General features: G+C 37.6%; 1 protein-coding gene across 1 annotated transcript in view; it reads left to right on the plus strand.

Moving 5' to 3' along the window:
- Window positions 1-21,252, plus strand: part of LOC130457080 (calcium-activated chloride channel regulator 1-like) — a 74,609-nt gene extending 53,357 nt beyond the window's left edge. The window contains exons 13-15 of the mRNA XM_056815392.1: window positions 7,727-7,891; window positions 9,583-9,819; window positions 20,817-21,252. Of these exons, the coding sequence (XP_056671370.1) occupies window positions 7,727-7,891; window positions 9,583-9,819; window positions 20,817-21,205 (791 nt within the window). The 3' untranslated portion in view covers window positions 21,206-21,252. The remainder of the gene's footprint in view (window positions 1-7,726; window positions 7,892-9,582; window positions 9,820-20,816) is intronic.
- The last annotated feature ends 1,878 nt before the right edge of the window (window positions 21,253-23,130 follow it).

The raw sequence follows: 23,130 nt of genomic DNA on the forward strand, positions 1-23,130 counted from the left end.
ATGATTTTCTGAAAACATTTTCAATAGAATAGGCTAAAAATTAGATTTGTGATTTCACTGATACGGGTAACTCCCATATAATGAAACTCCCTTTTCATTTGCTGGTTTGCCTCTTCTCCACAACTAATTGTCTATGACATTTAGAGTTTAATGACTTAACCAAGATCACAAGACATGAGACAATTATATCTCCAAAATGGTACTTGAACCTATGTGTTCCTACTAAAAGGCCAGCTCTCCATAAACAATACCATGCTGCCTCTTTAATGATTTAAATTTGATAAATCTGATTGCTATTGTTCATCATTCTTTATCTCAAACTTTTCCTAATGTACAGGAAGGATGCAGTTTCAACTAAATGACTCCTAAGGTCTTTTAAAATTCTATTGTATTAAATACCAGGCTTATATTCCAGGAGAAGCATGTGTTTGCTAAAGGCTTGGTTTGTTATAAGAAAATACTGAGGAGCAGAACTCGGGAATCCTGCCAATAATGCCCTCCAACCCAAAGAATCACAGAAACTCAGAGTGGGAAGGGAGCTAAGAGTGGAGACCAATGAGTTATATAACCTGTACTTGAACAGGATTCTTCCTGAATTATCTGAAAATTATTTGGAATTCACTACGAAATCTCCCAGATTCTCTGAACAGGATTGTACCATAATTAAAAAGAATATATCAAGTATTTGCTTGAATACTCTCAATGAGATGGGAATCACTACTTCTGTTCCATTCATGGATTTCCTGAAAGCCAGCTTGTATGGCCCTCTCCATGATTTTCACCCGTGGCATCTGAGGCAAAGCAAAGTAATCCAAATCCTCTTCTGTATTACAGGCCTTCTAATATCAGAAGAATGCTGTCATAGCCCCTCAATTGTCCCTCTTCTAGGCTAAGAATCCTCAGGCCCCTATATGAAATGATCTCCAGACCCTTTATGGATCTGATTGCCCTCCTTTTGGAGGTCTCCAACTTACCCATCTTTCCTAAAATGTATCACTCAACATTAAAAACAAGACTTTAAATCTGGTCTGAACAGAATAAAATAATCCTGTTACTTATCCTGGACACCGTGTCTTGAAATGCAGCCTCAGATTGGAGCAGCATTTTCTGCTGCCTTATTACATTTTTTCAGGATAAGATTGTTCATTCATTTGTTTTTTGGGTTTTTTTTAACACTGTTGACTCACACTAAGCTTGCATTTCACTAAATTTGACAAATTTCTTGCAGACACTATCTTACACCATCAGTTCTTGGACTTGGGCTAAATATAGTCCTACCTTTTGATTCCTTTCCATTTTCTTGTACTTGTGAATGAACCCTTTTATATATGACATGACATTTATACCTTTTTGGATATGTTGCAGTTTGTCAAGATCATTTTGCAACCTCCCTCTCTCATAGATAAAGTTTTGCCTCCCCCTCCTAGCTCCGTGTCATCTGCACATTTGATACGCATGACATTCATGCCCTTCTTTCTTTCCAAATATAATTTTAAATAGCACACAGTCAAGCCCACATTTTACAAGGCTCTCATCATTCCTTAATATTGAAATATCTCCAATATATCTCCAGCTTATTGAACTGAATTGAAGGAACGTTAGTAGTAAGATGGAGGCCCAGGAAGATTGTTTACTTGGAAGGATAAGTGGCACTTTAGTTACTCCAAGTAAAAATCTTTCCATCTTAGAGGAAGTGTATAACTTATAAACAAATAAAAGATTAAGATTCTCCCTTTGAAATGTTAGGCGAACCCCAAAAACATAGCAGAGAGGGGCCCACAAAAGATTGTAATCAGCTTTCAAACAAATTTAAAAGGTAAATTGTCAAAAAACAAATTCAAAAAGTCATTAGATAATAGAAAAACACTTTAAGGAGGGGTTCCTAAATTCTTCCATGATCTCTGGGAGGAAGGACAATGCTCACACTGACCAAGCTTCAGTACCACCCTGCCTCTGTACTCAATTCATCTGCTCTAGGGAATGAACTGTATGGACAGCTTTCAGCAATGAGGCCTCCTTTGCCCCCTGGAATGTCTATGAACTACGGAGAGCCGACCCTCTTGACACTAAGTATAATATCCACTTAACAAAAATGTGTAGATTTGAGAGGCATTTATGATGCTCCTACTAAGAGAAGGCACAATGCTAGGAGCTAGGGAGATAATGCTAAACAGTAAGCAATCTCTAGCCTTAAGGAGCTTACTTCTGTATTAGTTAAAGGGATTGTAGGGATATTGAAGAGGTATGAAAGGTTTTATGACAGAAAATGGAATTGTAGGGATAGAGGGAATATGGATGCTGGTGAGGAAAAGGAGAGAGATACCCCCTGCAGAGAGGCTATCTTTGAAAATGGGGTTCCTGAGAAATGGGCCAACTATGGTAGCCTGAGGGGATGTCTTCTCTATTGATTGATGTTGAAGATACCCCAGAGCAGGTAAGCATGGACCCCCCGAGGGACAAGCCACCCTGGGGACTAAGGTTGCCCGGCATAGGTCAGATAAGGGCTGTTTATGGTTGAATGGCTGTCCTTAGGTTCAGCTCCCTCTATGTTCCCCTGAAATGATTGTTCTCTTATCTGACTGAGGGTTATTTAACTCAAGATGAATGTAATAACAAGTTTGGATTGAGAGAGGATGAGGGAAGAGGGATTTCCCTAGATTGGGTTTGAGTCTCAGTTTTTGAGCTAAGGCCAGGCCTCATGGGCTGGTAGGTTTCTTTTATTCCTGTCTATGCTAATCTGTGCTAGTTCTCTTAAGTTTTCAAAGTCTTTAGCAGTAGACTGCAAGAGGAAGAAAAGGTTCTGACTTTTAGAGTTGGTTGGGCCTGTCTCTTCAGGCTGACACCTCTAAAGACCAGTCTTATAGTTCAAACCGCTCCCCTTAAATCATTTTGTTCAATGACACAATCACAGGAATCCAGGTAAAGCACACAGTTGGGAAATATCCAGGAATCGAGGTACTTCTATCCAGAGACAGGGAGAGAGTGCTCCTTCCAGTCTGAGGGCCAGGAGAAAGAGACCTCCATACCATCTGTCACTCTCCAGACACCCCTCCCCCCACCAACTGTCATTGTTGTCCATCAATTTCATTCTAACTTTCCAACTGCTGTTTGCTCCAACTCAGTGCCAGAAAATCCAGAGCTTGATTTAGTTTTCTTTTCCACAATCATCCCTTTTTTTGTTGTGACCTTCCCAAGGTCATTTATATTTTTTATATTTACCAAGCTACTAAATCTACTTTCTAACTACACCCCTCCCCCCAAATCATAAACTTCCCTCAATTACTCTATCACTATTCTATGCGAACTTTATCTACTCTAAGGAATTTTATGCAGGAAAGTTTGGGTAAGGGTAGTTTTGGGGTTTTACTAATAAATTCAGTATAATAAATGTCTGAACAAAACCATTACAAAGAAATTTGATTTTAGGGCTAATACTACTTACTCTTACTAAGTTAAACTAAAACAAACATTATTTTATATATCTATAATTATTTGCAAACTGTTTTATCTATATATTTCCATTAAACACAATTTCAGCATCAGCTTTACAGTAAACAATTAAAAGTTTACTATCTGCAAATGCAGCTTAAGTCTATTCCTAAATATAACTGTCTATGCTATGTTTAACTTAACTTACTCCTAATCTATTCCCTACTTATTATAACTATTATCTATGCCCCTAGTCTATTCCATAACCTAATCTTATGTACCACATATATATATACATGCTATGCTATATAGTTACATACTCTATTATTATTACTAACCTGATTATAGTATATACATTATTTATAGAGATTATTTACATATAATTCAATAATATGTGTTGTTCCTGTATCCTGATGTCAGGAAAATAGAACTATCAATTGATATTTCTATTTGCCTAGGACCTTATGGAACTAACTATATACATATTTACATTTTGCATAATGCAATTTCAGACACTCATTTATTTAAACAAGGTCTCCCAATATGTCAGTTTGTGATTTTGTACTGTGTCTAATAGTGTTGTTTGAATTAATACTTATCAAGTTTCCTCAGATTTCCACTTCTCATGTTGACTGATGTATCTCTTCTTTCTTCTACTTTATATAGTGTTGCATGTCATTTCCCGAATATGTGAAATTAATTTTGTTTTATTCTTTCACCACTCTCAGTCTTACATATAAGTCCTGTTTTCCACCTTTCCTCTTCCTGTATAAACAAATGTACAAAATTCAAAGTCATAGTTGTCCGTTTAAGATTTTCCTCCTTATTTCTTCTCTCTAGCAGCTCTATTCTTGATGCTTTTCCTCTAGCATGCTTTAAAATCTTTTTCTCTGGGCTGGTTTAGAATATTTTCCTCTGCAATGGTTTAAAATCTTTTCCTCTGGGCTGGAAAGTTGTCTTTTTCTTGCTGTGGCATGCTTGACTGCTGGGATCTCATTGTCTTATGCATCACTATTGTTTCTTTATAGTGTATGTTTTTATGTTAATCAGTTTTTGTTTGCATTTCTTGTTTTCATTTCACAGCGCTATCTTTTGTGTAGCTATCTTCATCTTCTATGTCTGTTACAGTGGTATCAGATTTTTCTGGTTTTATGTGGGACCAGTGGAACCATGAATCTCTCCCTGAAATTTTTAGAGCTGTCGGGGTAGTAAGCAATACGTTGTGTGGTCCAGTCCATTTTATGTTTGTAGCCAATTTCATATTGAATATTTTTAAGTATAATTTGTTTCCTGGTTTGATGTTGTGCAAACTGTAATTCATGGGTACTGTATCTTTTATCAAGCCCATTTCATGCAAATCTGCTATTCTTGTTTGTAAAGCTTGTATGTATTTTGTTAAAAGCTTGTATACATTTTCTTAATTGACAATCTTCCCCCTATCATTGGAATGTAAGCTGTTTTACAAGTCATTCCTTGCCAAATTGTGAGTCCATATAACATCTTAAATGGAGACATGTGAAGATCTCCACTGGGTCTTGTTCTAAGATGGAACAGAACTAATGGTAGAATGTCTGTCCATTTTTTTTAAAACTCTTACCTTCCGTCTTGGAGCCAATACCAGGGCAGAAGAGTGGTAAGGGCTAGGCAATGGGGTTCAAGTGACTTGCACAGCTAAAAAGTGTCTGAGTCCAGATTTGAACCTAGGCCTGTCTCTAGGCCTGGCTCTCAATCCACTGAGCTACCCAGTTGCCCCCTGTCTGTCCTTTTTTGGTGTTTCTGCACAAAATTTTACTATCAATGTTTTGATTTATTTAATCTCTCCACTTGCACTGAACTTTGGCGATGATATGGTATGTTGCTTGTATTCCTAGATTTTTATAAATTTCACTGAGTATTGATTGAGTAAAGTGACTCCAATGGTCTGAGTCCAATTTTGTGGGAATTCCAAAACTAGGTATGATTTCTTTTACTAGGATTCTGACCACAAATGCTGCATTGTTCTTTTTGGCAAAAAAACTTCTGACCATCTAGTAAGTCTGTCTAGGATGACAGGGCTTAAACCTTTTGTCTTTTGGCATATTGATAAAATCTATCAGCATGCATTCAAATGGAAAATATACTAAGGGACAACCACCTAACCTTTTGGTCTTATAAACTCCCTGATTGAACTGCATACAAATTTTACATTTTTGACAGACTCTTATGACATATGAGGATATTCCTGGTGCAGTTCAAAATCATCTCACTGAATCGATAACGGCTTGGGTTCCATAGTGTCCTATTGTTAGGGGTCCTAGAGTTACCATCTTTGATTTTAGTTTTGGTACTCTCTGTTTTTTCCCTGTTGCCCCCATTATTTGTACATAATTTGTGATTCCACTGTCTTCAGGGGATGTTTTAGTTGCCCCTAAGTTCTTCATCCATGACTGAATTTCCCGTTCATTGTAGGCATTAGTTATACTGTCCTGTTCAACTACTGAGAAATTCAATACATGAAGAAGTACTTCTCTAGCACAGAATTTGGCTATAATGTCAGCTCTATGGTTTCCTAAGGACACATGATCTTTAGCTCCCGTGTGTGATCTGTAGTGGATTATTGCCACTTCCTTGGGCAGTTGTAAGTTCTCAAGAAGTTGCATGATGACTTTGGCATATGCGATCGCTTTGCCTGCACTTGTCAAAAATCCTCTGTTTCCAAATTTCATGAATTACTGAGAATGCATACTGGTAATCTGTAAAGAAAAGGAATTCGGGAAAAATTGCATTGACATACAAATAGAGGGTACAAAAAGGAAAAATAATACTAAAGAGCAGATAGAAGAAATCCAATTAGATAATGATGTCTTAGAGATTAGAGAGAAATTTTTTGGAACAGTGGAACAAGTTACAAAGAAAGGAGAAAGAACAGATCTGGCAATAGTCCAAGGCCCAGGAAAAAGAGACCTCCAGACCAACTATCACTCTGTTGTCCATCAATTTCACTCTAACCTTCCAACTGTTGTTTGCTTCAACTCAGTGCCAGAAAATCCAGAACTTGATTCAGTTTTCCTTTCCATGCTTCTTACATAGCTGAACACAACATATACACAGAGAGGTAAATGCAAAGTATATGCATGGTAAGTTCAAAGAAATTTGGGTGTGGGAGAGGACAGGAAAATAATTAGCAAGTCTGGGGAATCTGGAAAGCCCCTGTGGAGGAGATGGGACCTGAGCCATGCTTTCAAGGAAGTGAGAGAATTCAAGAATCAAGGGACGGGAGGAAGAACATTCCAAAAATGGGGAGGAACAGGGAGGCACTTGGGTGAAGGCAAAGAAGTGAGAGATTCAAGAATATATATATATATATATATATATATATATATATATATATATATACGAAAGGAATTGATAGCAGTATTCTAACATGAGGTGGAAGAGATCAACAAGTGTTTTTTAGAGTTTGGGGCAGATGAAGCTCTGAGAGGACAGTTGAAGATTTTTGCACAGTGAGGTGAAGTGTTTAGATCTGTGTTTTAGAGGTGTCTATTTGGCAGCTGTGGTGTAGATTGACTGCAGAGGAATGATAATGAAGCCAGTGAGACCAATTAGGAGGCTATTATAATCATCCAAATGCCTGAATTGGTCAGTGGCTCTCTGAGCAGGAAAAAAAAAAACTGATGTAAGAGATGATATAGAGTTGGAATTGATAATACTTAGCAAAAGACTGGATCTGGAGAAAAGCAAGCGACATGGGTTCAAATCCTGCCAATTATAGTTAACAGTTCTTTGTGGAAATTTCATTTATTTGATTTAAGTTTCAGTGTTCTCACTTGAATAAAGGGTATAACAATATTTCTCCTCAGGGATATGCTGATAAATGTCTAAGAATTGGTTCTCTGGGGGACAAAGTGTACACAACATACTTCTAGGTCTAATCTCCATCACATTTTTATCTAGACAATCAATAAAACGAGAAATAAAACCTTGATTGTTAGGCATTTCCAAGGGGTAAATACTCACACTTAAAACTTATCAGTCAGTTATCTCTAATACAAGTTGACTTGGGCACATCAATGTTTTATGACTTACCTGACAGAGTTGTTAGGAGATTCCAATGAGACCATATTTCTTAAATAACCTTTAAAAACTTTGAAGCATTTTAAGAATATGTGTGTCTGTGTGTCGAAATAGCATACATGTAAATCCACACCTATATGAAGAGTCTATTAGTGTCTTCCTAGGTCTAACTGTATTTTTGAGAATTTACATATCCATTCATCATGAAGCTGAGTATTAACGCCTTTATTTCTACACTAAGGTGCTGATTCTTTCAAGAATGATGGGGTCTACTCAAGATATTTCCTAAGCTATAAAACAGATGGTCAATACAGCTTAAAAGTGAGAGCCCTGGGAAGAACAAACACCCAAAGGTCAAGATCCCAAGTGAATAGAGCCATGTACATACCAGGCTCAATAGACCAAGGTAAGGAAAACCTCTTAGCAATTAGAGCGTTTCTGCAATGAAAGCCACTGCCTCAGAAATGAGAATCGACCTCACAAGGGGTTCCCCATCACTATTAAATCTGAATACCTAAGTTTAAGTGGGCTCTTTTCACATAATGTGGTACATGGCCACTCGGGCCCCTTGCAACTCTGAGATTCTGCAATTCTACAATACAGAGGTTATTTATAAAGTGCATCTTACTTTACTTCAAATATGTCTAAATTCCACAGACCTCTACAAATAAAGAAATCTGTCCCAGTGTATATATAACTGGTAGAAAAATCAGGATTTTAAGGCACAAATATTCCAATATTGCCCAGACACAAATTCCTGAGTAGAAGCAGAAAGATTAGGACTAAGTATCACAATATCTCAGAACTGGAAGGGATTTCCAGTCTTGTAGTTCAACCCAATTCTGAAACAAGACTACCCCGTCTACAATATACTACATAGACTCTCTGTTTGAAAAAGTCTCTAGTGATGGAGAAATCCATTGAAAAAGTTCATTCTACATTAGAATACCTCTAACTGCTTCATATGCTCCTTTGCAACTTTGGGGTTGTAGCTTCTTTTTACCCTCATTGAGCAAAATAAGGTCAATTTTTGACATGTCCCTCTTACCCACCAACAGGAAGAGAACAGGAAATTATTAACACAAACTAGCAGAAAAAATGGGCAAAGGAAGATCTGCCATTGATGATGGCATGGCCAATATAAGGTTTCTAAGCAAGATGAAAGTGGATCGTATGGATATTCAGAACATAATAAATGATACTGAACTGTCCCTGAGAATACTGGAAATCACTTATTCTAGAGGTCATGCCCCAGAATAATTATTCCAAGCAATTGATTTTTAACAAATCGTTACTTCCTTGAAATTCCATGGAGTTCATCAGCCATATTGCTGTATTTGCTTCAGAGCCAATGCAGCCATCAACAGAAATCTTCTCCCTTGGTCAAAAATTGTGGGGGCTGAAGTGTAATAGGGTATGGTAAAACAGTGGACAAGAGTCTAATAATAACTACAGCTATATCAGGAGACCTGGTAGCTCATCTTCCCTAGAGTTCTGCCCCATGGGAGTTAAGGGAGAATGTAGATTACAACCTAGCAATGGTAGTGTGGGATTGGCTGTGCCATATGGTGGAGCAGTATGGTGGAGAGACAAGAGATGTAGAGACAGTAGACTATGTGGAAGAAATGAGTCCTCGCAAGAAGAAAGGACATCCATGTGGGAAAGAAATATGTCCTCTGGATATCAGCATTCTGGGCCAACAAACTGCTTGTCCCATACTATGAATGGCTTTGCTTATAAGAAAAGTTATTTTGTATGTAGAAAGCTAAAGGGCAAAAAAGTAATAACTGCTAACATTTATTTAGTGCTTTTTGTGTGCCAGTAGCTTTACAAATATTATTTCATTGTATTCTCACAACTCTGGGAAATAAATGCTATTATTAACCCCTTTTTACAGTTAAAGAAGCTGAGGCAGATAGAGGTTTAGTGATTTGCCCAGGGTCACACAGCTGGTGTCTGAAGCTACATTAGAGCTCAGTTGGGCCCAACTCCCAGCTCACCTCTGTTCTGAGATAACAAATGACAAAAATTTATAGCAATTGTGTGGAACTGACCATCAAAGGCAAGATTATTGACATATTTTTTTTTTTCCTACAGCAGGTCAAATCCAAGTTAATAAACCAAAACCTACACTTAGTCCAGCTATATCTCAAACTGGTTTTAATGTAGTAGGCTCAGGAGATTCATTTTTGGTATCAAATACTCCCAGTTCTCAGCCTTCTCAGACTGATATATTCCCGCCATGTCGAATCAAGGATCTAAAGGCTAATGTTGAAGAAGATCACATTCGTCTGACCTGGACAGCCCCCGGGGATGACCTTGATACAGGACGAGGTAAGTGCCCTATTCCGTTTGGATTCAGAGCCAAGGAGACACACTGGCAACACAGAAAAGTAGAAAACCCACAAAATGAGGGCTGGGCTATGAAGAACAAAATTAACAGACCTGAAAACAGTGATTTAAAAACCAATTATTTGGCTAACTGAACAGATCTGATTTGAGGATGAGTTATTCCAGAACTCTGAAACAAACAGTTGAGGTTAGCTGAGCCCTGAAAAATAAAAGTTTAACTTGGAAAACTGCTAAGGAAATAATTCAGAGATATATCTCTTTTTTTTTTTAAACATTATTTTATTTGGTCGTTTTCATATATTATTCATTGGAAACAAAGATCGTTTTCTTTTCCTCCCCTTCCCCCCTTTCCCCCCCCCACCTCCCCCCGCCTTTCCCTCTCCCATACCTGACACATGATTCCACTGGTTATCACATGTGTTCTTGACTCGAACCCATTTCCCTGTTGTTGGAATTTGCATTATAGTGTTCATTTAGAGTCTCTCCTCAGTCTTATCTCCTCCAACCCTGTAGTCAAGCAGTTGTTTTTCATCGGTGTTTTTACTCTCACAGTTTATCCTCTGCTTGTGGGTAGTATTTTTTTTTTAGATCCCTGCAGATTGTTCAGGGAAATTGCATTGATACTAATGGAGAAGTCTATCACCTTCGATTGTACCACAATGTATCAGTCTCTGTGTATAATGTTTTCCTGGTTCTGCTCCTTTCGCTCTGCATCACTTCCTGGAGTTTGTTCCAGTCTCCATGGAATTCCTCCACTTTATTATTCCTTTGAGCACAATAGTATTCCATCACCAACATATACCACAAGTTGTTCAGCCATTCCCCAATTGATGGGCATCCCCTCATTTTCCAATTTTTGGCCACCACAAAGAGCGCAGCTATGAATATTCTTGTACAAGTCTCTTTGTCCATTATCTCTTTGGGGTACAAGCCCAGCAGTGCTATGGCTGGATCAAAGGGCAGACAGTCCTTTATCGCCCTTTGGACATAGTTCCAAATTGCCCTCCAGAATGGTTGGATCAATTCACAACTCCACCAGCAATGAATTAATGTCCCCACTTTGCCACATCCCCTCCAGCATTCAATACTTTGCATAGCTGTCATGTTAGCCAATCTACTAGGTGTGAGGTGATACCTCAGAGTTGTTTTGATTTGCATCTCTCTGATTATAAGAGATGTAGAGCACTTTTTCATGTGCTAATTAATAGTTTTGATTTCTTTGGCTGAGAACTGCCTGTTCATGTCCCTTGCCCATTTGTCAATTGGAGAATGGCTTGATTTTTTGTACAATTGATTTAGTTCTTTATAAATTTGAGTAATTAAACCTTTGTCAGAGGTTTTTTTTTTTTTTAATATTATTTTAGTACCACACATTTTATAAAATATTTTTCTTATCATAAAATGTTACAGAATATTTGAATTGTAAGAATTTGTGTCTCTGCTCATTCCTGTATATAAAACCAACTAATCAGCGAACAAAAAATCTTTATTTTTCTTTAAACATGGTCAATCAGCCTTTTCTGGGAACCTTACAGGAACACTTAATTGACCACCACTTTCAGAAGCCCAAGTCACTTAGATTTTTCTGGCTTTTTCTCAGGTCTATTTTTAGCTGAACACCGCTTTTTATTCAATTTTTTTTTTTAATTTTAATATTATTTTATTTGGTCGTTTTCATACATTATTCACTGGAAACAAAGATCGTTTTCTTTTCCTCCCCTCCCTCCCCCCCCCCCCCCCGCCTTTCCCTCTCCCATAGCCGACGCATGATTCCACTGGTTATCACATGTGTTCTTGACTCGAACCCATTTCCCTGTTGTTGGAGTTTGCATTATAGTGTTCCTTTAGAGTCTCTCCTCAGTCTTATCTCCTCCAACCCTGTGGTCGAGCAGTTGCTTTTCAGCGGTGTTTTTACTCCCACAGTTTATCCTCTGCTTGTGGGTAGTATTTTTTTTTTAGATCCCTGCAGATTGTTCAGGGAAATTGCATTGATACTTATGGAGAAGTCCATCACCTTCGATTGTACCACAATGTATCAGTCTCTGTGTATAATGTTTTCCTGGTTCTGCTCCTTTCGCTCTGCATCACTTCCTGGAGGTTGTTCCAGTTCACATGGAATTCCTCCACTTTATTATTCCTTTTAGCACAATAATATTCCATCACCAACATATACCACAATTTGTTTAGCCATTCCCCAATTGATGGGCATCCCCTCATTTTCCAATTTTTGGCCACCACAAAGAGCGCAGCTATGAATATTTTTGTACAAGTCTTTTTGTCCATTATCTCTTTGGGGTACAAGCCCAGCAGTGCTATGGCTGGATCAAAGGGCAGACAGTCTTTTATCGCCCTTTGGGCATAGTTCCAAATTGCCCTCCAGAATGGTTGGATCAATTCACAACTCCACCAGCAATGAATTAATGTCCCCACTTTGCCACATCCCCTCCAGCATTCATTACTTTGCATAGCTGTCATGTTAGCCAATCTGCTAGGTGTGAGATGATACCTCAGAGTTGTTTTGATTTGCATCTCTCTGATTATAAGAGATGTAGAGCACTTTTTCATGTGCTTATTAATAGTTTTGATTTCTTTGGCTGAGAATTGCCTGTTCATGTCCCTTGCCCATTTGTCAATTGGAGAATGGCTTGATTTTTTGTACAATTGATTTAGTTCTTTATAAATTTTAGTAATTAAACCCTTGTCAGAGGTTTTTATGAAGATTGTTTCCCAATTTGTTGCTACCCTTCTAATTTTGGTTACATTGGTTTTGTTTGTACAAAAACTTTTTAATTTGATGTAATCCAGATTATTTATTTTGCATTTTGTAATTCTTTCTAATTCTTGCTTGGTTTTGAAGTATTTCCCTTCCCAAAGGTCTGACATGTATACTATTCTGTGTTCGCCTAATTTTCTTATAGTTTCCTTCTTTATGTTCAAGTCATTCATCCATTTTGAATTTATCTTGGTGTAGGGTGTGAGGTGTTGATCTAAGCCTAATCTTTCCCACACTGTCCTCCAATTTTCCCAACAGTTTTTATGAAATATTGGATTTTTGTCCCAAAAGCTGGGATCTTTGGGTTTGTCATATACTGTCTTGCTGAGGTTGCTTGCCCCCAGTCTATTCCACTGATCCTCCTTTCTGTCTCTTAGCCAGTACCAAATTGTTTTGATGACCGCTGCTTTATAATATAGTCTGAGATCTGGGACTGCAAGACCCCCTTCCTTTGTATTTTTTTTCATTAATTCCCTGGGTATCCTTGATCTTTTGTTTTTCCAAATGAACTTTGTTATGTTTTTTTCTAAATCAGTAAAAAAAATTTTTGGGAGTTCCATGGGTATGGCACTAAATAGATAGATGAGTTTGGGTAGGATGGTCATTTTTATTATATTGGCTCGTCCTACCCATGAGCAGTTAATGTTTTTCCAATTGTTCAAGTCTAGTTTTAGTTGTGTGGAAAGTGTTTTGTAGTTGTGTTCATATAGATCCTGTGTTTGTCTCGGGAGATAGATTCCTAAGTATTTTATTTTGTCTTGGGTAATTTTGAATGGGATTTCTCTTTCTAGTTCTTGCTGCTGAGCTGTGTTGGAATTATATAGAAATGCTGATGACTTATGTGGGTTTATTTTGTATCCTGCAACTTTGCTAAAGTTGTTGATTATTTCAATTAGCTTTTTGGTTGAATCTCTAGGATTCTTTAAGTAGACCATCATGTCATCTGCAAAGAGTGATAATTTGGTCTCCTCCTTGCCTATTTTGATGCCTTCAATTTCTTTTTCTTCTCTAATTGCTACTGCTAGTGTTTCTAATACAATGTCAAATAATAGAGGTGATAATGGGCATCCTTGTTTCACTCCTGATCTTAATGGGAATGGATTTAGTTTATCCCCATTGCAGATGATATTAGCTGATGGTTTTAGATATATACTGTTTATTATTTTTAGGAATGACCCTTCTATTCCTATGCTTTCTAGTGTTTTTAGTAGGAATGGGTGTTGTATTTTATCAAAGGCTTTTTCTGCATCTATTGAGATAATCATGTGATTCTTGTTGGTTTGCTTGTTGATGTGGTCAATTATGTGGATAGTTTTCCTAATGTTGAACCAGCCCTGCATCCCTGGTATAAATCCTACTTGATCATGGTGGATGACCCTTCTAATCACTTGCTGGAGTCTTTTTGCTAGTATCCTATTTAAGATTTTTGCATCTATATTCATTAGGGAGATTGGCCTATAGTTTTCTTTCTCTGTTTTTGGCCTGCCTGGCTTTGGAATTAGTACCATGCTTGTGTCATAAAAGGAGTTTGGTAGGACTCCCTCTTTGCTTATTATGTCGAATAGTTTGTATAATATTGGGGTTAACTGTTCTCTGAATGTTTGATAGAATTCACTGGTGAATCCATCAGGCCCTGGGGATTTTTTCTTAGGCAGTTCTTTGATGGCTTGATGGATTTCAATTTCTGATATGGGATTATTTAAGAAAACTATTTCTTCTTCTGTTAGTCTAGGCAATTTATATTTTTGTAAATATTCATCCATATCACCTAGATTGGTAAATTTATTGCCATATAGTTGGGCAAAGTAGTTTTTAATGATTGCCTTAATTTCCTCTTCATTTGAGGTGAGATACCCCTTTTCATCCTTGATGCTATTAATTTGCCTTTCTTCTTTCCTTTTTTTAATTAAATTAACCAGTACTTTGTCTATTTTGTCTGTTTTTTCAAAGTACCAGCTTCTAGTCTTGTTTATTAGCTCAATAGTTCTGTCACTTTCTATTTTATTAATTTCTCCCTTAATTTTTAGGATCTCTAGTATGGTTTTCTTCTGGGGGTTTTTAATTTGTTCATTCTCAAGTTTTTTGATTTGCATTTCCAATTCCTTGGTCTCTGTCCTCCCTAATTTGTTAATATATGCACTCAGGGATATGAATTTTCCTCTAAGTACTGCCTTGGCTGCATCCCATAAGGTTTGAAAGGATGTTTCGCCGTTGTCATTTTCTTCAACGAAATTGTTAATTGTTTCTATGATTTCTTCTCTAACTATCCGATTTTGGAGTATCATGTTATTTAATTTCCAATTAATTTTTGATTTGGGTCTCCATGTACCCTTGCCGATCAATATTTTAATTGCCTTGTGATCTGAAAAGGCTGCAGTTAATATTTCTGCTTTTCTGCATTTAAGTGCCATGTTTCTATGACCTAGTGTATGATCTATTTTTGTGAATGTGCCATGTGGTGCTGAAAAGAAGGTGTATTCTTTTTTGTCCCTATTTATTTTTCTCCATATGTCTATTAATTCTAGTTTTTCTAAGATTTCATTCACCTCTTTTACCTCTTTCTTATTTATTTTTTGATTTGATTTATCTAAATTTGATAGTGGTTGGTTCAAGTCTCCCACTAATATGGTTTTACTGTCTAATTCCTCCTTCAATTCTCCTAGTTTTTCTATTAAAAATTTGGATGCTATACCATTTGGTGCATACATGTTGATTAGTGATATTTCCTTATTGTCTATACTTCCTTTTAGCAGAATATATTTACCTTCCCTGTCCCTTTTGATCAGGTCTATTTGTACTTTGGCTTTGTCAGATATCATGATTGCAACTCCTGCCTTCTTTCTATCGGTTGAGGCCCAAAAGGTCTTACTCCAACCTTTAATTCTAACCTTGTGAGTGTCAACCCGTCTCATATGTGTTTCTTGAAGACAACATATGGTAGGGTTTTGTGTTTTAATCCAATCTGCTATTTGTCTGCGTTTTATGGGTGAGTTCATCCCATTCACGTTCAAAGTTATGATTGTTATTTGTGGATTCGCTGGCATTTTGATGTCTTCCCCTAGTTCTGACCTTTCTTCTTTAGCTTTCTCCTTTTGAACCAGTGATTTACTTTAGGTCAGTCCCCCTAGTCCCCTCCCTTGAGATGCTTCCCTTTCTAGCCCCTCCCTTTTTATGCTCCCTTCCCCTCCCCCCTCTTCTTCCCTCCCTTTTTGTGCTCCCTCCCCCCTCCCCCTCCTTAATTTTCCTTTCTTTCTTGCCCTAATGGATAAGATAGAATTCAGGATCCCACTGGATCTAGATGTTCTTCCCTCTCAGATTTGATTTCACTGAGAGTAAGGTTTAAGTACTTCCACTTCACGCTCTCTTCCTCTCCTTCTCATATGAGAGTTCTTCCCCTCCCCTTCCCATGTGTATCTTTATATGGGAAAGTTTATTCTATTGATTCCCCCCCTATTTCTTGAAGTTAATCTTAGTATTATCACGGTTCCCCCCTCCCTTTTCCTTTTTTTGCCCCAACTTTCCCCAAATCTTCTTGATTCCCCAATCTTTCCCTATGCATGTTTCTTCTAACTACTCTTATGATGATACAATTTATGAGAGTTACACAAAACATTTTCCCCACATATTAATATATATAATTAGATGTAAATGTAGTCCTTATAGAAGAGAGTTTGACTTAAAGAGAAAGATAAGATTTATCTCCTTTTCCCTTTCTTTCATATTTACCTTTTCATGTTTCTCTTGCTTTCTGTGCTTGGATATCGAACTTTCCACAGAGCTCTGGTCTTTTCTTAGCAAATGCTTGGAAATCTTCTATTTTGTTGAATGCCCATACTTTCCCCTGGAAGTATATAGTCAGTTTTGCTGGGTAGTTGATTCTTGGTTGGAGACCCAGCTCTCTTGCCTTTCTAAATATCGTGTTCCATGCTTTGCGGTCTCTTAGTGTGATAGCCGCTAAGTCGTGTGTGATCCTTATGGGAGCCCCCTTATATCTGAAGCTCTTCTTCTTGGCTTCTTGTAGGATTTTCTCCTTTACTTGGAAGCTCTTGAATTTGGCAATTACATTCCTAGGCGTTGTCTTTTGGGGATTTAGTATAGAAGGTGTTCTATGAATCCTTTCTATTTCTATTTTGCCCCCTTGCTCCAGAACGTGGGGGCAATTTTCTTTTATAATCTCCTCTAGAATAAAATCCAATTTGTTGTTTACCTCTGGTTTTTCTGGGAGACCGATGATACGGAGATTTTCTCGTCTTCCTCTGTTCTCCAGGTCCGTGACCTTCTCAGTGAGATATTTTCTGTTTTCTTCCAATTCATTAATTGTTTGGGTTTGCTTTATTGATTCTTGCTGTTTTATCATCTCACTTTCTTCTAGGTGCTTGATTCTGGACATTAGGGACTGGATTTGCTTTTCAGCCTTGTCTGCCCTTGTATTGGCTGCCTCGAGTTCTTTTTCCAATTGAGCAGTCTTATCTGTCAGACAGCTGATCTCTTTCTCCCATTTTTCTTTCCAGAAGGTTTCCATCTTTTGGATAAGTTCCAGTTTGAGATCTTCCAGAGCTTGTTGATAGTTTCCATTTTGGGAGGCGTGTTCTGAATTTTTTTGGATTTCCTCTTCATTCTCCTCTTTCCCTTGGGTACTTCCACCATAAAAGTTTTCAATAGTCACTTTTTTCCCTTTCTTCCTGGAGGCTTGATTTTGGGCCGTGTGAGCCATCCCTTTGGTGGTTTTATTTCCCTTTCCTTTTTGGTCTGGGGTCTGGGTTATAAGAGTGGTTTTTCTGTGAATTTAGGTTGCTTCAGACTAGTTCTTCCCAGCCTCCGAGCCCAGGTATTCAGCTCCGCCCAGATAATCCGTGCGCCTTGTTCAGCGCAGCCCGCCCGAAGTCCGCTGGCTTCTCCAGTGAAAGCGCCCTGAGACGTTTTTTCCTGGCAGTCCCCAGATCCCAAGGACCCTGGAGTGCCCCCCCAGACAGAGACGCTCCCCACTCACTCGCTGTCCCGGTGAGCGCTCAGGTAGCTCACTCTGGTTTAGTGGGGGAGGTGGGGTGGGGGAAGGGCGGCTCAGTTCACTTTTCTGTGCAAGCTTTTCCTTCTTATTTTAGTGTGGAAATGTTCAAGCCCCACGTACCTTTGCCTCTGTGGGGTACTGGGGAGTCCTTCTGTTCCTCCAAAGGTGATTTTATGCTCCTTTGATGTAGTCTATTTCGTTCGGTGCTGGGGAGAGGAAACGTGCCGCGTCTAGATTGCAGCCATGATTACCCGGAAGTCTTGTCAGAGGTTTTTATGAAGATTGTTTCCCAATTTGTTGCTACCCTTCTTATTTTGGTTACATTGGTTTTGTTTGTACAAAAAATTTTCAATTTGATGTAATCCAGATTATTTATTTTGCATTTTGTAACTCTTTCTAATTCTTGCTTGGTTTTGAAGTCTTTCCCTTCCCAAAGGTCTGACATGTATACTATTCTGTGTTCGCCTAATTTTCTTATAGTTTCCTTCTTTATGTTCAAGTCATTCACCCATTTTGAATTTATCTTGGTGTAGGGTGTGAGGTGTTGATCTAAGCCTAATCTTTCCCACACTGTCCTCCAATTTTCCCAGCAGTTTTTATGAAATAGTGGATTTTTGTCCCCAAAGATGGGATCTTTGGGTTTGTCATATACTGTCTTGCTGAGGTTGCTTGCCCCCAGTCTATTCCACTGATCCTCCTTTCTGTCTCTTAGCCAGTACCAAATTGTTTTGATGACCGCTGCTTTGTAATATAGTCTGAGATCTGGGACTGCAAGACCCCCTTCCTTTGTATTTTTTTTTTCATTATTTCCCTGGATATCCTTGATCTTTTGTTCTTCCAAATGAACTTTGTTATGGTTTTTTCTAAATCAGTAAAAAAAAAATTTGAAGTTCCATGGGTATGGCACTAAATAGATAGATGAGTTTGGGTAGGATGGTCATTTTTATTATATTGGCTCGTCCTACCCATGAGCAGTTAATGTTCTTCCAATTGTTCAAGTCTAGTTTTAGTTGTGTGGAAAGTGTTTTGTAGTTGTGTTCATATAGATCCTGTGTTTGTCTCGGGAGATAGATTCCTAAGTATTTTATTTTGTCTAAGGTAATTTTGAATGGGATTTCCCTTTCTAGTTCTTGCTGCTGAGCTGTGTTGGAATTATATAGAAATGCTGATGACTTATGTGGGTTTATTTTGTATCCTGCAACTTTGCTAAAGTTGTTGCTTATTTCGATTAGCTTTTTGGTTGAATCTCTAGGATTCTTTAAGTAGACCATCATGTCATCTGCAAAGAGCGATAATTTGGTCTCCTCCTTGCCTATTTTGATGCCTTCCATTTCTTTTTCTTCTCTAATTGCTACTGCTAGTGTTTCTAATACAATGTCAAATAATAGAGGTGATAAAGGGCATCCTTGTTTCACTCCTGATCTTAATGGGAATGGATTTAGTTTATCCCCATTGCAGATGATATTAGCGGATGATTTTAGATATATACTGTTTATTATTTTTAGGAATGACCCTTCTATTCCTATGCTTTCTAGTGTTTTTAGTAGGAATGGGTGTTGTATTTTATCAAAGGCTTTTTCTGCATCTATTGAGATAATCATGTGGTTCTTGTTGGTTTGCTTGTTGATGTGGTCAATTATATGGATAATTTTCCTAATGTTGAACCAGCCCTGCATCCCTGGTATAAATCCTACTTGATCATGGTGGATGACCCTTCTAATCACTTGCTGGAGTCTTTTTGCTAGTATCCTATTTAAGATTTTTGCATCTATATTCATTAGGGAGATTGGTCTATAATTTTCTTTCTCTGTTTTTGGCCTGCCTGGTTTTGGAATCAGTACCATGCTTGTGTCATAAAAGGAGTTTGGTAGAACTCCCTCTTTGCTTATTATGTCAAATAGTTTGTATAGTATTGGGATTAACAGTTCTCTGAATGTTTGATAGAATTCACTGGTGAATCCATCAGGCCCTGGGGATTTTTTCTTAGGAAGTTCTTTGATGGCCTGTTGGATTTCTTTTTCTGATATGGGAGTATTTATGAAAACTATTTCTTCTACTGTTAGTCTAGGCAATTTATATTTTTGTAAATATTCATCCATATCACCTAGGTTGGTATATTTATTGCCATATAGTTGGGCAAAGTAGTTTTTAATGATTGCCTTAATTTCCTCTTCATTGGAGGTGAGATCCCCCTTATCATCCTTGATGCTGTTAATTTGCCTTTCTTCTTTCCTTTTTTTAATTAAATTAACCAGTACTTTGTCTATTTTGTCTGTTTTTTCAAAGTACCAGCTTCTAGTCTTGTTTATTAGCTTAATAGTTCTGTCACTTTCTATTTTATTAATTTCTCCCTCAATTTTTAGGATCTCTAGTATGGTTTTCTTCTGGGGGTTTTTAATTTGTTCATTCTCAAGTTTTTTGATTTGCATTTCCAATTCCTTGGTCTCTGTCCTCCCTAATTTGTTAATATATGCACTCCGGGATATGAATTTTCCTCTAAGTACTGCCTTGGCTGCATCCCAAAAGGTTTGAAAGGATGTTTCGCCATTTTCATTTTCTTCAACGAAATTGTTAATTGTTTCTATGATTTCTTCTCTAACTATCCGATTTTGGAGTATCATGTTATTTAATTTAGAGATATATCTCTTAGCACATCAAAGCAGCTGTGTGGGAAAGGTCTGAGAGGGGATACAGATGACCATGATTGGAGAATTACACACTCTAGTAGGCCTGTGCCCTTTCCTAGGTTATAGCTTTGAAGATACAGAGCAATGGAGGCTTTTGGGGTAACTCTAACAACTACTTACAGGTGGGCATCCCAGCCCAATTCAGTTCTGTTAGGTCCTAGCAGGGACTTCTAAACATTAAACACTGCCTCTACACACAGGGAGATATTTTTCCTCTGGCCAGTCAAATGGACCAAAGGCTAGATCCAGTTCTACTTAAAGGGAACTTAAGGTCAAATTCCCTGGCCAATGAAGAGTTTTCAGCTAGTCCGTATTTACTACTAGTCTATATGGTAGATTCAAGTACTTTTTAGGTACATTTAAGATTCAGTTTCCCTCGAAACAAGTAATTCTTGCTTAGTTTGACCACTTGGCTTATTTCTGGACTCTGTTTAACAAACTTCCCAGTGAATAATACCCTGTGTGCCCTGTATGGTCTATGGTCCTGAACTAACAATCTCTTCTCTTTTAGCTGATCGGTATATTATAAGAATGAGCAAAGATTTACCTACCCTAAACTCATACTTTGATTCTGCTCTTCAAGTGAATACTGATAACCTCATTCCAAAGTATGCCAACTCCGAGGAAGTCTTCGTGTTCAAACCAAAAGGCCTCAGAATAGAAAATGGCACCGTCATCTATCTGGCTATTAAGGCTGTTGATAAAGCCAACTTGATGTCTCCCATCTCCAACATTGCTCAAGTACATATGCTCACTACTTCTCTAGAAGATCAAAATGATTCCAGTCCTGGTACTAGCATTTCAATAATAGTGCTATCTGTGGTTGGCAGCCTTGTAGCTATTGCTATCATTGCATGTGTCATAGTGTATCTTTTGAACAAAACAAGAACACAAGACTAAAGATGGAATAATTATAATATCAGTACAAAATAAAAGGATTCTCTGAATTTTGTAGACTACTTATAAATTTGTACATAAACTTAAAGCAAACTATGCGGCTAACATTAAATGAATAAATGGATTAACTAAAACATTTGAAAATGTATTGAAAATAAATATATAAACATATAGTCACTTCATTTATTAGCTGATAATTTTATTTTACAGGAAATAACATTAATTTTTCATATTTGTGCCTGAAGGTATATGTGTGTGTGGATTAGAAGTGATGTAGGAATTAAGAAATAAAATGATAACTAATCTGAAGACAGGAGATAAATGCTAAATAATTGTTCTCTTTGCTGAGTTCACTAGGACAGTTTTGAAGAAACTGGGAATTATTTGGAAGTTAAAAAGGGGGTGTTTCAGCCAAGGAAGCCATGAATAGAATACCTGTAATAGGAAGAAACTGCCCTCCCTCCCAAATGGGCCAATCATTGAATTTGCTTTATCCCCAAATCTACTGGAGCAGTTGGATTCCTGGTAATCTTCTCACTGTTTACCAGCAAAGTCAGACTGACAAAATAACTATATAAAGGAAAGTAGGTATTTTAATGGAAATTATCAGAATAAAGCAACAGAATCAAAAGGTAGCATGGAGTATGGAAGAAGTTCAGAATTAGTGAATCAGGGGAATCCTGATTCACAAGGGTCCTTACACCTGAACTATAAGAGGAAGGAAATCCATGCCCTTAAACTGGTAGCTTATTTGAGTAGTACTCCTGTACTAGTGAGAACAAGGTGAGAAAGGGACTCATTCTCCTACTTCCCATCGAAACGGCTTCTATCTGTGACATCACAGTGGAAGGCAAATTTGGGGGCTCCTTATAATAAATACTCTCTAAACATACACAGGTGAGTCTTATGTAGATAGACACTGAGTCCATCAATAAGCCACACTCAAAGCTTCTAGACACAAAGTTGCTAAATGCCGAAATTTGTTCCCACTGGCACTGAAAATCGAAACAGACTTTAATCCTATCAAATAACCGAGAAGTTCCATTATTATGATGAATTGGAGGCAACTGAGAACACAGTTGAGAGAGAGCTCAGGGCATGGAATCAGGAAAAACTGAGCTCAAATCCTGCCTCAGACACTTCCCAGCTGTGTGACTGGCCAAGTCTCTTAGCCTCTGTTCATCTTGATTTCTTCATCTGAAAAACTGAGCCTAATAATAGCATCTATCTCCCAGGTTTCTTCAGAGGACCCAATGAGATAATACCTATAAAGCACTTGGAAGCACTATATAAATGTTAGCTATAGCTACAGCTAAATGAATAACTCACTTACATAGTATCTTAACCTTTGCTAATAGTTGAAAGAGAAGCATATTTTAGAATAATCAATAATAGTTTCAATTCTATATTATCAGAATATGATAAAGTAAGAATAAGATAAACAAATCACAGAGTTGACCACTGAATAAATCTGGTTTACCATAAGGTTAATAGCTATGAAATCAAAGAACCTAGATTCCAATGCATTCTAACTAGACCACTCTCTGCTTGGCCTTGCACAAATATCTTCACCTCTTTGAGCCTTCAACTTTCTAATCTGTAAAATGAGGGGATGGGCAGTTTCGAATAGATAGTGCTAAATCGTAAAGTACCATAAACGACCATTGTAGTAGTTCCAATTTGGTGTTTAATTGGGAATTTAAATTATATTCTTTTTCAAGTTTTTTAAATTGCATTCTTAGTTCACTGACCTGTTCTTTCTCTTGCTGGTATCAGCATTCAGTTATACATCTTCTTCTAATTACTGCCTTTGCCTCATTATTATCATTCTCTTTAATGAAACTACTTATTTGGTCTTTAACCCTCTCATCCCTTAGGATCAAGTTATTTAGCCTTCAGTTAGTTTTTACTTTGTATTTCCATGGTCC

This window comes from Monodelphis domestica, chromosome 2 (genome assembly GCF_027887165.1).
Source record: "Monodelphis domestica isolate mMonDom1 chromosome 2, mMonDom1.pri, whole genome shotgun sequence".
In the NCBI taxonomy this organism is placed as follows: Eukaryota; Metazoa; Chordata; class Mammalia; order Didelphimorphia; family Didelphidae; genus Monodelphis; species Monodelphis domestica.